The sequence below is a fragment of the Vigna unguiculata genome, chromosome 10 (genome assembly GCF_004118075.2).
Source record: "Vigna unguiculata cultivar IT97K-499-35 chromosome 10, ASM411807v1, whole genome shotgun sequence".
In the NCBI taxonomy this organism is placed as follows: Eukaryota; Viridiplantae; Streptophyta; class Magnoliopsida; order Fabales; family Fabaceae; genus Vigna; species Vigna unguiculata.
Window position 1 is genome coordinate 21,613,782 of NC_040288.1, and position 15,177 is coordinate 21,628,958.

The 15,177-nt window shown below is 29.5% G+C and overlaps 1 protein-coding gene across 1 annotated transcript; it reads right to left on the minus strand.

Annotated features, from left to right (window-relative positions):
- Positions 1-885: 885 nt before the first annotated feature.
- Positions 886-4,130, minus strand: LOC114166360 (probable envelope ADP,ATP carrier protein, chloroplastic). The gene is made up of 10 exons (XM_028051080.1): positions 3,680-4,130; positions 3,528-3,584; positions 2,596-2,658; positions 2,425-2,481; positions 2,257-2,340; positions 2,027-2,095; positions 1,841-1,953; positions 1,580-1,749; positions 1,263-1,341; positions 886-1,111 (listed from the first exon to the last, which is right to left on the minus strand). The coding sequence occupies exons 1-10, from the start codon at positions 4,013-4,015 to the stop codon at positions 1,006-1,008; spliced, it is 1,134 nt and encodes a 377-aa protein (XP_027906881.1). The 5' UTR covers positions 4,016-4,130; the 3' UTR covers positions 886-1,005.
- Positions 4,131-15,177: the final 11,047 nt, after the last annotated feature.

Here is a 15,177-nt window from a genome sequence, read left to right on the forward strand (position 1 = left end):
GCATGTTTTGCGAGAATTCATGTAGACGGATTTTATCGTGTAGTCGTATGAGACCGCCTAGGTGTGGTACACCAGTCCCACAGTCTTTGCCAGTGAAGATATAACGGCAAATGATGAAAAATGTAGGTGGTTTTTGTTAGGTCGCCTAGGTGAGGTACATAAAGTATGATTATTCTATTTTTTTTTTCTCTACTTTAGTTACTTTTGATTCTCCAAATATACCTTAAACTCTTAAACAGATCCTAAGCTAGGAAACCACGTTATATATATACTTCCCAAATGCTTTTCTCTTGCAAGGTCGGATTTGTGTGGCTATGTCAGGACCTATATATGCTTTCCTTATAATTCTACTTGTCAAAGAATTGTTTAATTCATACTAAAACTTCAAATGAAGTGTATATCAATACATATAAAAAAGGTTAATGCAATTCAAGAAGAAATATGTGTCATTGGTTTCACTTTCTTCCTTTAATTCAATTACCAAGTTTGGTTTTAGTCCTTGGAGAAAGCTAATTACATATACATTCTAATAAAAAAAAAGTTTTCTGCATACATAAAATTAGAACTTATAAGGCTAATCAAAGTTAATTAAGTACAATTATATAAATGCTTTGTGGTATATGAAGATCTCAAGTGATCATGGTTACCTTCAAGATAATGGCTGATGGTATACACTCAATAAATGTTGAAAATTTGGCTATCAAAACAAAAAAGCAATTATCGCAAATTCTAATTGCCGAAGCATTGGTCCTGAAACTTCAGCAGCAAAAGAAAACATTTGGAGTTTCTACTGAATTTTTGGTATACAATTTCTGCTGTGCCTTTAAAATATATTGATGTCTAATTATTTTGATACAGTTTCTGCTATGCTTTCATAATATATTAAAAACTTTTAAATATATCAATGTCAGTATATTTTGAAAGCCTAGCAAAGGAACACTAAAAGAAACCAGCAGAGAATGTGAACTGAGAAAAGAATACAACAATACGAATCATTGTCATTGACTATTGAGGTTTCTTTTTGTTGCGGTTTTCCTCGGTAATTGTTTGAAACTCTTTCTCACTGGCTGCAATTAGGCGTTTGACAATGTCATATGTAGTAAGCCTGATGCTGCAAACATAAACATGGACTGGATCAGGTAATTGATCATAACAATGTGCTTCATGTCACAACTAGAATAGAACTAAGATTCAGCAAAAGGAATTTCATGAGGTGCAGTGAGAAGATTGAAAACTTATTAAAAATAGAAGATCAGAAGTACCTGCTATTTGGTAGGTTTTTCAAAGCATTTGGCACAAATCCCCGATACAAGCCAATAACTCCATCCCTTGCCACAATACCTTCATCAATGAAATAATGAATTTAATAACAGTATAATGAACTTGCCTAACTAAAGATGGCATGTAATCCACGCATGAGGTAATGATAATACTGAAGAAGACTTTGACACGCATAACAATGGTGATTATTTTGATGCGGATAAGAAAAACTCATAAATATGGTTATTATAGTTATATATCTGTCATGTCAGTGACTATAGCATGCTAATGCTAAAAGGTAAATCCGAGAAGTCCTAACCTGAAATGGCATCTAATACAGTCTTATAAGGTGTGCCCTTCAATTGCATTTGTCTTCGTACTGTGTCCAAAGGATAGCATGTGAGTGTGGCAAGAGATGATGAAATAATAGCAGTGAGTAAAGAAGTTTCAGTTCTCTTCTGATATTTCTCTGGCAATGACTTCTTTAATCTATTGTCCATAGAAGGTCACAATAATTCAATGTCAATGTCTTGCCCATATCCAATGATCTTAAAGACAAAAAGATTACTAATGAACTCACAAATCAAAAACGCAGAAGTTCACTGCAATATATGGAGCAATTCCAATGAGAGAAGGCCCAAGGCCATAGTAAAAAGATGCAAATCCTTCCTCTCTTAGCATGCTCAAGGCAACCTAGAAAAACCACAACATGCTTCATTTACATAGGAAAATCTTGTGAAAATATTTCACATACAAGTTTATATACCTCTGACATTGTTCGATAACCAGGTTCAACAGCTAATCTTAACCTTAGGACATCTAACGGGTAAGTGATCTACATATAAGACATATACAACGTTAGATACATATATTGATAATTAAGAAGTTGTTCATAAGTGTTTAAACACAAGGTTTAATCCCTTGGATGAAACAAAACAAACATTGCAAAACCAGTTGCATATCATACAAGGTTGAGCATCGTAATTAACTACTTACAAAAGTTGATGTCATGCCAGCAAAAGCACCTGCTGCAAGTCTTCCCACAACAGAGAGCTCACCATCCTTTCCCTCGAATACTTTCTATGAATCCAAAGGTATAACTTAGACATCAACATGCAATAATTGGGGTTGTAAGAAATTCATGAAAGATAATTAACAGTTAACCTTGTAAATTTCATAAGCAAAAAGTTGGACAGCACTGTAAGGTATAACTCGAATCACCTGGAACATTAGAAGTAGAGACACTGAAACAAATGAAAAGACTAGCTAACAGAATAAGAAGATATACATACAGAAATACTAATTACCGATAAATTCGTTCCTAATTATAGAGACCTGGGGGAGATTGCCCTTCCAATAACCCTTGATTCCTTCTTCCTTCCCTATTACAGTTATAGCCTGTAAATCATGATAATGTAAGCCCCATCAAAAATTTCACTGGTATTATTTCAAATCATTCATACATCACATACACAATTTGAACATTTCCTTTCTAATAAAACAACTACATTTGAAAATTAGAGTTACAATGAAAAAGGAGAGAAGAAGACACGGAAAAATTTGAAATCGGATTATACCATTCTGTTCATATTTAACTGAGTTCCAGTAGTTTTGTAGTATCATAACCACAAGCCTATTCAATAAGATTTTTAAAACAATAAGAATCCTAAAATATTCCAATATCTACGATCATCATGCTTCTCGGAAACAACCTAAACAAACACCACAAATTAAACAACCATTGACCAAAACAAACAGATAGATCTCACTAAACATTTACAAAAGCACCAATCACAAAAGTCAGACTGTCACACTTTTCAATAATGGACTTCCACTAGTTGATAACAACACATAAAATATTTTATCAACAGTGGCCAAAGAATAAGCCAGCTACTCCACATTTTGTTGCTCTCAGAATAATCTTTTCACAAATTTGCTTCCCGTTTTCAAATTGCCTTTAGAAAATCTTTTTATGGTTTTGTGTTTCTACTAATAAAATACTCCCTGAACGAGACATGACCCCATTCTCCAAAGGTGATATGATACCGAAACTCATTAACAAGAGAAGCACTAATATAAAATTAAAACAAGGATTCATGGTGAACCAAACATATAATTTTAAATTATATCACAAATTCATGCTCCTCATAAAATTCAACAATAGTTACATAAATTAATATTAGTATATGTCTGTATGTATAAGTATAAATACATGTGTGTGTGCATAAACAGAACCAAACACGGAAAAAGTTGCGATTACTCAATACCTCAATGAAACCAATCGCTCTCTTGGCACTTTCTTGTCCAACTCGCACGCCGTGAGTCTGCAAAATGCGCAATGTTGAATTGACCGAACTTTCAGACACTAACTTATCCGCGAAAACGGCGATAGAAGAAAAAAAACGAAACGAATGCGCACCTGCATGAGAAGCTTAATGCGGTCGAGGGGGGCGGTGACGGATTTGGCGGCGGCGCCGGCGATAGCGCCAGCGAAGAACAGAGCGGCGTCTCTAGGCACCAATGCCCCGACCGCGAGCGGGTGCTGCAGAAGCTGAGCCGCCGTCGGCGAGAACTCCCTTTCGAATTTCCTTTCTGCCACTGACACGCTCGCGAAATTACAGCGTGTGCCACTTCCAGGTGCGAGGCGGAGGACGGCGACGCCGTCTCGGAGCGGAGAAACGACACCGTTGCTGGAGGATTTGAGGTCCGGGATTTTGCGCCACGTCAGGGTGGCTCTCTCCTTGGATTCTACCATGTCGGAAATTTGAAACGTTGTCAAGTGTCGGGAATGAGATGCAGGGAGGATAAGTTAGTTTGGTCCGAAGGGAGAGAGAAGTTGGAGCCAATTTAAAGTATGAACGAATGATTGAAGAAAGATATAAGCAAACACGTTTTTTCAATTGGTTTTCATTTTCGTGTTTTTTAATTTATACTATTTTTTTTAAGATATAGACATTGAATTTTATATAAATTTATAATTAATTATGATATTAAATAAATTTTAATCTAATAATTTTAATGTAGTTTTATTTTATTTAAAAGATAAAAGTGTATGTAAATATTATACAAATATTTTAATATTTTATTTAATATACATGAATTCATTGTTAAAATATAATTAAATAATATAATAATGTTGTTAAAAATTAAAATAGAATTAAATGTAAAAAAGTTTAAATTAAAAAAAAATAATAAAAAATAGAGTTAAAGATGTAAAATGATTATAAAAAATAAAATAAAATATGAATTTGAAAATTTATTAAAAAAATTTTCTTTATCTTTTCGATAATTTTTTGTAACCTTTTAGTATCCGAAATTATTAATTATAAACATATAAAGTTATCGATATAAAAATTTTAATTATCTAAACTTCTAAGTGAAATATTAGATTTAAATTTACATCTCTACAAAATCTTACAAATTTTAAAGTATTTATTTTATATTAAAGAGATATATCTTAAAAATTTTAAAAGATATTTTTTTCTTCGTAAAAGTTATTATATGAATTTATTTTATTTTAATTAATAAAGTTAATTATTTTTTATTTCTATATAAAAACAATGAAATAAAAAATGATTAATTATACATTTATTTATATTCTTCTTATTTGTTTTGATATTAAGAATGGAATTATGCATAGAGATGGGTTGTTTTTGTTTGGATCAGAAAACAAGGATTGATATTACGTAAATAAGAGAAATAAAAAGAAAAAGTAAATATATAATAAGTGTAAATAAAATGAAAGTTTACATGTATTATTGATCGTTAAAATGAAATTAAATATAAAATATTATCCATTTGTAATAAAAAAACAAGAATTATAAATTAAAATTAAAAATTAATTAATTAAAAATTAATTATTTTATAAAATTGAAAATAATAATATTAAAACTTATTTAAAATTTAAAATTTAATATATTTAAATTTAATTGTAAATTATGTAAAAAAGTTTACCTACCAAATAAAAATAATTAATTAATTAAAAGATTCAGAACGAAAAATTAGGAGTGAGGATTAAATTAAAAGAAAATTTAATAGATACAAGTATAATAACTAGTTTGATTTTTATATCGTGATACTACATTTTATTCACTACCTAAACTATTTATATTCAGATAGTTTTATTTGTATTCTTAAAGTAGGACAAATTATCAAGGATAACTAAAAATTATAAAATAGCAAAAATTTAAAATAATTTAAATTAAATTACATTGATATACTTTATTTCAATTTATGTCTACCTCATTTGATAGGAATGAAGTGAATGTCTGGTTTGAAATTAGTATTTTAATATTAATATATTAATGTGTGGATTTATATATAGAATCGAATGGTGTGCGTGGAAAATTAATTGTAAAATGAATATTGAAGAAGCGCGTGATTAATTATAACTTTAAAATCATCAATTCATGTAATTATTTCAAGCATTTATTTCAAATCAAAGTCCATTTTGATAAAATTGCATTGATTGCTATAATTATTTATCCTTTATGATTATTATTGATTTTATTAATTAAACCAAGTTAGTTTAAAATTTATATTAAAAACTTCTTTAATATTTTCCTTTTTATCTAATTTATTCACTTAATACCGGAAATACATCTGTCACTTGCATGTATGTCGATTTCTTTTTATTCTAGTAAAAATTGATTAAACTATAATTGTTTTTTAAATAATTGTAAAAATAAATAATTATATAAATTAAAAAAATGTATTAGAAGGATAAAATAGTAAAATAGTTATATTAGTTTATAAAATAATTAAATTTAGATGACAGTTATTTAGTAAACTTAGAAATGTAATTATTTTAGTTTAAAATAACTATTACTTAAAGGGTAAAATTGAAAAAAAAAATAATCTCCTTTGAATTCAGATATAGATAAAACTTGAAAAGAAAATAATACCTCGTTTGAAATACATGATAAACTTGTCGATCGGTCCCTTACTTACTATTGAGAAAAGGTAAACATGAAGAGTTGTCACTTTTTTTTATTACACTACATTGTTTTAATATGTGGTAGTTAAGGGTGTACATGGATTGTATTTTTTTAATATTCAGTCTAGATCTAATCTAAATCCAATAAAATGAATTGGATCTATAATACAAATCTGGTCAATCTAATTAAAATAGATTTATTTAAATGTTATAACAGGTACAACTCAATATTTCATAACCAAAAGGAGAGTGGATTGGTTGTTTTTTTAAAAAATTACTGATTTTAGATTTCAAGAAAACAGTTTTCAAAACTTTTGAATCAGTTAATAAGATTTATGTGATGTTTAGAATTTGGAACCTTTACACATATGAAACAATTAATCAAGCATAAGGAAAGAAAGAGTAAAATAAAACCAATTTATAATAATTCGATTATTCAAGAATCTACATCCAATTTCTAGCGAACTTAGTTAGAGAATCATTATATCAAATACAGTTTACAAGATCAATAGATCACCTAATCAATCCTAAACTCTAAGATATAAAATCTTGATAATCCTATCAAGAAAAATACACTAATGAAAAGATACACACATTTGCATAGACCCAATCACCTACACAATGATTACAATACATTAAAACTGAAGTTACACAAAGTAAAATGGAATAAAAACACCTGGTAGATTTTACAAATTCACCCTATGTCAAGCCAAGATGCATTAGAATCAACATAATCTTGATCAATTTTGAGGTTTTCCAGTAAAAATGTAAAGAATGCTCCAAGAAATCTTTAATCATTTTCAGAATCTTTGTTGAATTGAATTATTACTATTTTGAAATCAGAACTTTAGTTTTTAAAGTGAAAACTAATTTTTGAGAAATTTAATCGATTAAATTAATGAGCTAATAGATTAAGTTTTGATTTCTAGGCAAACTAAATCTTTATATAATAATCGATTATATTAGTACTATAATCTATTAATTCACATAACAAAATATTTTCTCAATTAACACAATATTAATTGATTATTATTTTTTTAGTTAAGTGAGATATCACTTTAAAATACATTCATTTCTCACCAATTTTATTCATGAACTATTAATTTGTGATTATGTTGATTTTAATAGCATTTCAACTTGGTTTTACATATTTTCTAGACACTACTTCTAGCCTCATACTCTAGCACACACCTTAATTATCAAAAAGGCAACAATCAACAACTTTTCTCCCTCTTTGGGCATTAGCAAAAAATAGGAAAACATAATGTAGTTATCATATGACAAAGGGTAATATCATTGCAGGATATATGATAATATCAAAGATTGTTTTAAGCATTTTATAATTTAGGGTAGAATCGCTTTAATATATTATTTTGAGAATACAATTTCTATTTTACAAGGCTAGAAACCTATTTCAGGAAGTATAATAATAACACCTAGATAACCAAATTCCTATGATTTAGGGATACCCATCATACACTATAATTATAATATGCTAAATAAGGAAATAATAAAACACAAATTCTGAGAAAATTAATACAGGTAATAAAACAGATTCTAACAAAGCATAACCTAGGCATCATGCAACAATTAAAACAAAATGACAGAAATATAAATGTGCATGCTTATAGAGCAATATAAACAAAAAAGATAATTATAAGTAGTGTTTCAAAGAAAGAAAAAAAAATAACCTTCAAACATGTCCTCTTCTTGAGTGGGATCTTCCTCCTCATCATCATTATCATCCTCATTCACTTCATCTCCTGTATCCTCATGTTGATCATCAACATAATCTTCCTCCACATCATCATTAACATTCTCAATCACTTCATCCCCAATATCAGTATCAAAATTTTGTTGAGCAGGTGCCTTTACCTCTTCATTGTTTGAAGCATGAGTATCCTACTTTTCCTTAATATTCATATTTTGCATTAGTTTTTCCATTTTCTTATCTAGTTTGTTAAATCTAGCCACGTTAGTTTGATGATTAGCCGTAAGTGTATCAAGTTGTCTAAGCACACACCTCTAAAAAATAGTTTTTGGTTTAACTCTAAATATTAGTTGAGCTTAACAAACATCCACATTGATGGGATCAATTTCTTTTGCTATCTTAGGAGGGTCATCTTTAAAGGCCATTCCTTATCAAATAGAAAAATTCCCATGTGGTGCAACACATTGTCTTCAATTTTGTTTGTGGAATCGAGGTCCATGGATACTTCTTTTATTAAATCAACCTTATACTATTCAAAGGCCTTTGAAAGAAAAATGTCATATAGGAGTGGATACATGGGAAGTCAAATGGCTTTTAGAATGGAGTCACAGATAAGCTCAACCGAGCCAGTTTGAATTTTAGCTTTAAGCGTAAACATAAGATATATTTCTCTTTTAGTCAATTGGGCATGATTACTCCGCTTAGGAGCTAAAATCCATCCTATAATGAAAGCCATAACCCTATCATCTCTTTTCATTTCTACAGCTTTAAACAAAGTACAATTTTCAATAGAGTTGTCAAAATGGGTCACTCGGGCCGGGTTACCACGGGTTGTCCACATAGTGTGCTAACCCAACCCGACTCACTTATTAGCAAGCCAAAAATTTTGAATTTGGCCCAGTCCACTATGGGTTGGTAGGTTAAACGGGTTGACTCACTGACTCACTTAATTAAAAAAAATGCAATTCCTTTTTCTTTAGTCTCAAAAGAACTAAATTATAATTGTGACTGTAATTATAATTGTGATTATAAAAGATAGTGATTGTGCAACTTACAAATACTAAGCCTAGTTAACGTAGAAAAAACTGGTGATAATGAACCTATCAAATTGTTCCCTTTTAAGCCCTTGTCATTTACAAAATGCTTATACTCATAGATACAACTCAAGTCTTTACATAGGAAATTTGGAATAAACCCAATGCTAAAGGAACATTAGTGAGAAAACAAAGTCAATGATAAAAGAAGAAAGACACATTCTAGAAATTACTATCAAACAATGCTTAAAAGCCAACAAAATTCACAAATTCCTTTAAACCAATATGTATGGCTTCTTCCTTATCATAATATCTCTTCAAAACATATGTAATGGAGATATCTTCCAAAAAAAAAAGCATACAAATTTGGTCCCTGCATTTGTTTGTAACAAATGCCTTAGAAAAAGACCACAACTGCATAAAAGAAAACTAGTTAAAACTTAACAAAATAATAAGTAAATTTGTTAATAATAATAATAATTAAAGTAAGACAAACATCTTAGATGGATTAAGAGTCATATTATTGATTGTTCTGAGATGATGAACCAACTCCGCTTGTAGAGCCAACTACTCTAGATGTTACTTCAACTCTTCCCATTGTATTACCATTAAATTCTAAAATTAATTAAAACACTATATTATTAATATACAAAACAACATAATTGCAAAATAATTTCTCAAAAATATAAACCAAACTCTTACATGTGAAAATATTCTCAAAAAGCTCAAACTCTTCATTAACATTAGGCTTAAATATACATTTGGTCCCTATTTTTGTTGATTTTATTCAATTTGGTCCCTATTTTCGTTTTATGTTCTATTAGGTTCTCATTTTCGTCAAATTATAGTCAATTTGATCCTTTTCACTAACGGTATTTAAATAGTTAAAGTTTTTGAACAGTACATGCCACGTGTCAGCTCCTGGTTTTTTCGACTTTTTTTATTTTAATTTTTGATTTTTTTTGATTTTTTTTAAATTTTTTTAATTTCAAAAAAAGTGTCCACGTGTCAAGTCACAATTGTGCCACGTGTCAATGCTAGTGTCATGTGTTAGTTTGTAGATGTATTATTTATTTTTGTTCAATTTAGTCCCGATATTCGTTATTTTTGTTCAATTTAGTCCCTATATTTGCTATTTTTGTTTAATTTAATTCCAAATTTTGTTAACATAAAACCATTTAATTTTTAAAATTAACATTATTATTAGTTATTTTTTAAATTTAATTATAAATTATAATATTTAATTATTAATTGAATGTAATTCTTAGATTCAATTGTTAAATAGAATATAATTATTTAAATATTATTAAAATATAATTATTAAAACTTTAAAAATATATATTAACATTTGTAAAATTCACATTTAAATTTAAAATATTTAATATTTTTATTGCATTTTAGATATTAAAATCTAAAATATTTTATATATAAATGTTAATTTTACAAATATTAGTTTATTTTTTTAAAATATTTTGAATATTTAAAATATTTTTATATATCAATTTTAAAAATATTTTAGAATATAAATATTAGGAAAAAAAATTGTAATTATATTCTTATAATATTTTAAATAATTATATTCTGTTTAACAATTAAATATGAGAATTTATTCAATTTATAATTAAATTTAATAATTTATAATTGAATTTAAAAAATAATAAATTCAAAGGTCAATTTTAGAAAAGATATTAATATAATTTTTATAAAAGATATTAAATTTAGTTTCAATTTGAAAGGGACAAAATTGATTTATTTGAACAAAAATGGGGACTAAATTGAAAAAAAAAAAGAATGAATATAGGGACTAAATTGAACAAAAAAGAATAATACTACCACAAACTGACACGTGGCACTAGCATTGACACGTGGCATAACTGTGACTTGACATGTGGACCATTTTTTTGAAATTAAAAAAAATTTTAAAAAATTTTTAAAAAAATTTTTAAAAAAATTAAAAAAAATCAAAAAAACCAGGAGCTGACACGTGGCATGTACTCTTCAAAAACATTAACTATTTAAACACCGTTATTGAAAAGGACCAAATTGACCACAATTTAACGAAAATGAGGACCTAATTGAACATAAAACAAAAATAGGGACCAAATTGAATAAAATCAACAAAAATAGGGACCAAATGTATATTTAAGCCTTAACATTAATACCATCAAATTAAGTTATAGTGGTCCTTAACCAATTTTGAGCATAGATAAGCGCCTCAGCCATTGGTGGATTTAAAGAGCTTCTAAAAGCATCCAATATCCTACCTCCAATGCTAAATGCACTTTTAGAGACAATTGTGGAAATTGGGATGGCTAATACATCTCTAACCATTTTTGCTAGAATGGAAAACTGTGAAGAATTTATTTTCCTCCAAACAAAAAAATCAAGATGCTCATCACCATCAACAACAAATTCATTTAAATACCTTTATAACTCATTTTTTTTGTCTATTGTGTCTTTTTCTCTCAAATGCTTCTTAAAAGGATCAACCCTTACCAAATATTCAGGAATTTCAGCAATGGTTGATGCATCACATTAATGTTCAGGTGGTTGCTCATGTCTATGTTGTTCATCATGAACTAATTTGTAACAAAGATACATTTTTTTTCAAGCTGTCTTTTACACAATTACTTAACTCTACAACTTTTTTAGCATCATGTTTGACCATTTATTGAAAATTCCAAATGAAATACTCATGTAACAAGGATAAAAAATGACACCAAAATACAATAAGTGATTGATGTTATCAACATAACCCCTATACTTGTGATATTTTAGCCTCATATCACAACCAGTAGGTGCTAATATACTATTCAAATTCATAGTTGTCTTGTCAAGTGCAAAACGAATAGTAGCCATTTGGTGAAAAGCAATGTGTATACTCATATGCAATGATGTAGAAAACAATTTAGTGGCTTTATAGAAAATTGTTAGAAACTTCACAAAATATTGGCCATGTTTCCAATCACTAGTAGTTGGAGGACCTTCATAACCAAAAGACCTATATAGCTAGAGTCTTCATTGTCAAGCTTTTCATAGGCAACTTGAAACTTTGTTGTTGCTTCTTACATCAAATATGTTGAATTCCACCTTATGGGAACATCAAGACACATTGGTTTTTTGCAATCAATTTTTGAAAATTCAATGCACTCTCTAAACTTAGCCAATCTTTGTGGTGAAAACCTTACAAATCTAACTCCATTCCAAATACTTGTAATTGAATTTTGTAACTCTTTTAAGCCATCACCCACAACTAAGTTTAGTATATGAGCACAACACCTCATATGAAAAAATTGTCCATCCATTAATAATCCACCCATATTCTTCAATCCTTTTTTTAAATTTGTAACAACCATATTAGATGATGCCTTATCAACAGAGTGTGGACACGTTCCTAACTCCCCATTCCCTTAAAACTTCTTCAACTTTCCTTCCCATTGTTTCCCCTTTATGATTAGGTATGATTGAAAAACTGATTATCCATTTTTGATATCTCCAATCATTGTCTATGAAATGTGTAGTGAGCATTAGGTAGCTTAAGTTTTGAATTGATGTCCAATAATCGATAGTTAGTGCTACTTTAACAATTTGACTTAAAAAAGACCTTCAACCTAACTTTTTCTTCCATATATAGCTAAAAACAATCTCTAACTCCGACCCAACCAACACTACCTCCCCATCTTGATACCAAAAAAGAGGTATCCTATATCTCCTACCATAAACACTTCATAAGGGGGCATTCCAATACTAGCGTGATGATTGTTATTATATGTGAATTCTTCCAAGGGTAAAATAACATCCCAACTACCTCGATGATCTAACACATTTGTCCTTAGCAAATACTCAAGAGATTGAATATTCCTTTAGAATACTTATTCGTTTGACAATGATAGGAAGAAATCATCCTCAACCGACTCCCCAATAGATTTTATAACATCTTCCAAAACTAAGAAGGGAACCTAGGATCCCTGTCTGATATGATACTTGATGGCACCCCATGTAGCTTAACTACCTCTCTAATAGATAGTAGTGTTAGGTTGAACTTAGGCATCCTAAGATTTATTGGCATGAAAAGAACATTCTTTTTCAATCTTTCCATAATAACTCAATTTACATTAGTGCCTCTCATTGTAAGTACAAAATGGGTAACAAAATCCATTGAAATGCTATCCCATTTTCAATCAGGAGCCCCAAGCTACTGTAACATACCACCCAACCTCTAATGCTCCACGTTAGCTTTTTGACATGTCAAACACATTGCCACAAATTGAGCCACATCTCTCTTTATCCTTGGTCATGTTGGTCTGCATACTAAGTGTACTCTTGCACCCTTCGCCAACACCAACCTTTTTAAGTCCTTATAACTAGGTATACACACTTTTCCATTGAATCTAAAATCTTCATCTACTCGTAACATGAAATCCTTGGCTTCCACACTTGTTCTCTTTAACTTGCTCAAGAAAAACACTAGATATAGTCAGATGACCACATCTAATGTTATCCACCCCAAACATCGCCTGTAACCTCACATCTATGAATTTCCCTACTAACCCCAACTCTTTAATCATCAAAGAAGACATATGCACTATTTTCCTACTTATTGCATCTACCACCACATTGGCTTTACCTGGATGATACATCAACTTAAAATCACAATCCTCTAGGAATTCTATCCATCATCTTTGCGTCATGTTCAACTCTTTTTTAACAAACAAATATTTTAGGCTCTAGTGATCACCAAACACTTGAAACTATTCTCTGTACAGATAATGTCTTCAAGTCTGTAAGGAAAATACCATAGTTGCCAACTCCAGTCATGAGTAGGATAAATACTTAGAGCATAGGCTACCACTCTCTTCCCTTGCATGAGCATGCATCCCAACCCCTGATGGGAGGTGTCATAATAAACCTCAAAAGGTTTAGTTATGTTAGGGATCACCAAAACTGGAGCACTTGTCAACCCTATCTTAAGCTCTTGAAAACTTTTCTCACATCTATTTGTCAAAACAAATGGTTTATCTTTATGGGTTAACTATGTCACGAGTGCTACTATCTTGGGGAGTCCTTCTATTGATCTTCTATAGTAACCAACTAAACCCTTAAAACTTCTTATCTCTAAAACATTCTTAAGACACTCCCAATATAGCATTGCCTCTACTTTGGCCAAATCCAATAATATCACATGAGTTGATATCAGATCGCTAGTGCAAAACAGGCTTTTTAGGTTTGCCATTTTGGGCATTTTTTGTCTATTTTCAAACTTAAAATTGGTAGTCTAAACCTTAAAACCAGACCTAAGCAAAACCTAATCAAAACCTAATTTACATGGTGGAGGAGATAACTTGCCCATTGATGTGTTATTTCGGCCATGTCCTCCTTTGATATATGTCACAAACCATTGAATACAAATACATCACGTAATACTTATATTCCCATGAATTTAAGAATTGATATTAAACAACTTGTGCAAGAAATAATGAATTTAAGAATTAAATGATATATCACCTTAGGATATATATTTAGGAATGATCACTATTAATTGTCAATGGGGACCTACAATGAAGGAGAAATGTTTAGTTGAATAATTACCATAACTTTGAAAAAAAAAGTTATAGTTGGTAAGACTAACCCATCAATGTATGGAGCCAAGTAAACATGTCTTTGAGAGGTGGACATCCATGTTCGCATAGATTTTTGTATGTTAACCTTTATGTTGTCAAATTTTTGCATATACACGTGAGGGACTTTACTTCACACTCATTGTGTCTATATACCTAAAACAAATAATTATAAATTAAATGTCGTAAAATTTAAACAATAAATATAGAAGAAACATTACTACTTACATTGTTGCAGCATGGAGGCAAATCATTATTATAACCTAAGATTTCACAATTAAAATTTTATTCACAGGGATTATATAACTTGTGTTGAGTAGTAAAGGCCATGATTCTCTCAATACCACTTCTCTGATGCAAACCAAGCATATGTAACTAGCCAAATCTTTGTTAAGGGTTTGTGTTTGTTATCCTTTTCATGAATTACCACTTCCAATTTAAATTTAGAGTTAACTCATTAGTTTCTAAAATAGACTATTTTCTATTTATATATTTTTCCAACTTCTATTAATTCATATAAAAACCTGCCATCAACCCCAATTAAAAATAGATATGCAAACCCTCAAGAAAAAAACATAAAAAATACATTCTATTATACATTTTCAACAGAAATAAATG

What these genes read in the sequence shown, in the direction of transcription:
- LOC114166360 (XM_028051080.1), bottom strand. Translation starts at nt 4,015, where the DNA reads ATGGTAGAATCCAAGGAGAGAGCCACCCTGACGTGGCGCAAAATCCCG. An exon ending in TTGCTTATGAAATTTACAAG is followed by an intron (nt 2,341 to 2,424) that starts GTTAACTGTTAA and finishes TTGGATTCATAG; the next exon opens with AAAGTATTCGAGGGAAAGGA. An exon ending in TGTATTAGATGCCATTTCAG is followed by an intron (nt 1,342 to 1,579) that starts GTTAGGACTTCT and finishes TCATTGATGAAG; the next exon opens with GTATTGTGGCAAGGGATGGA.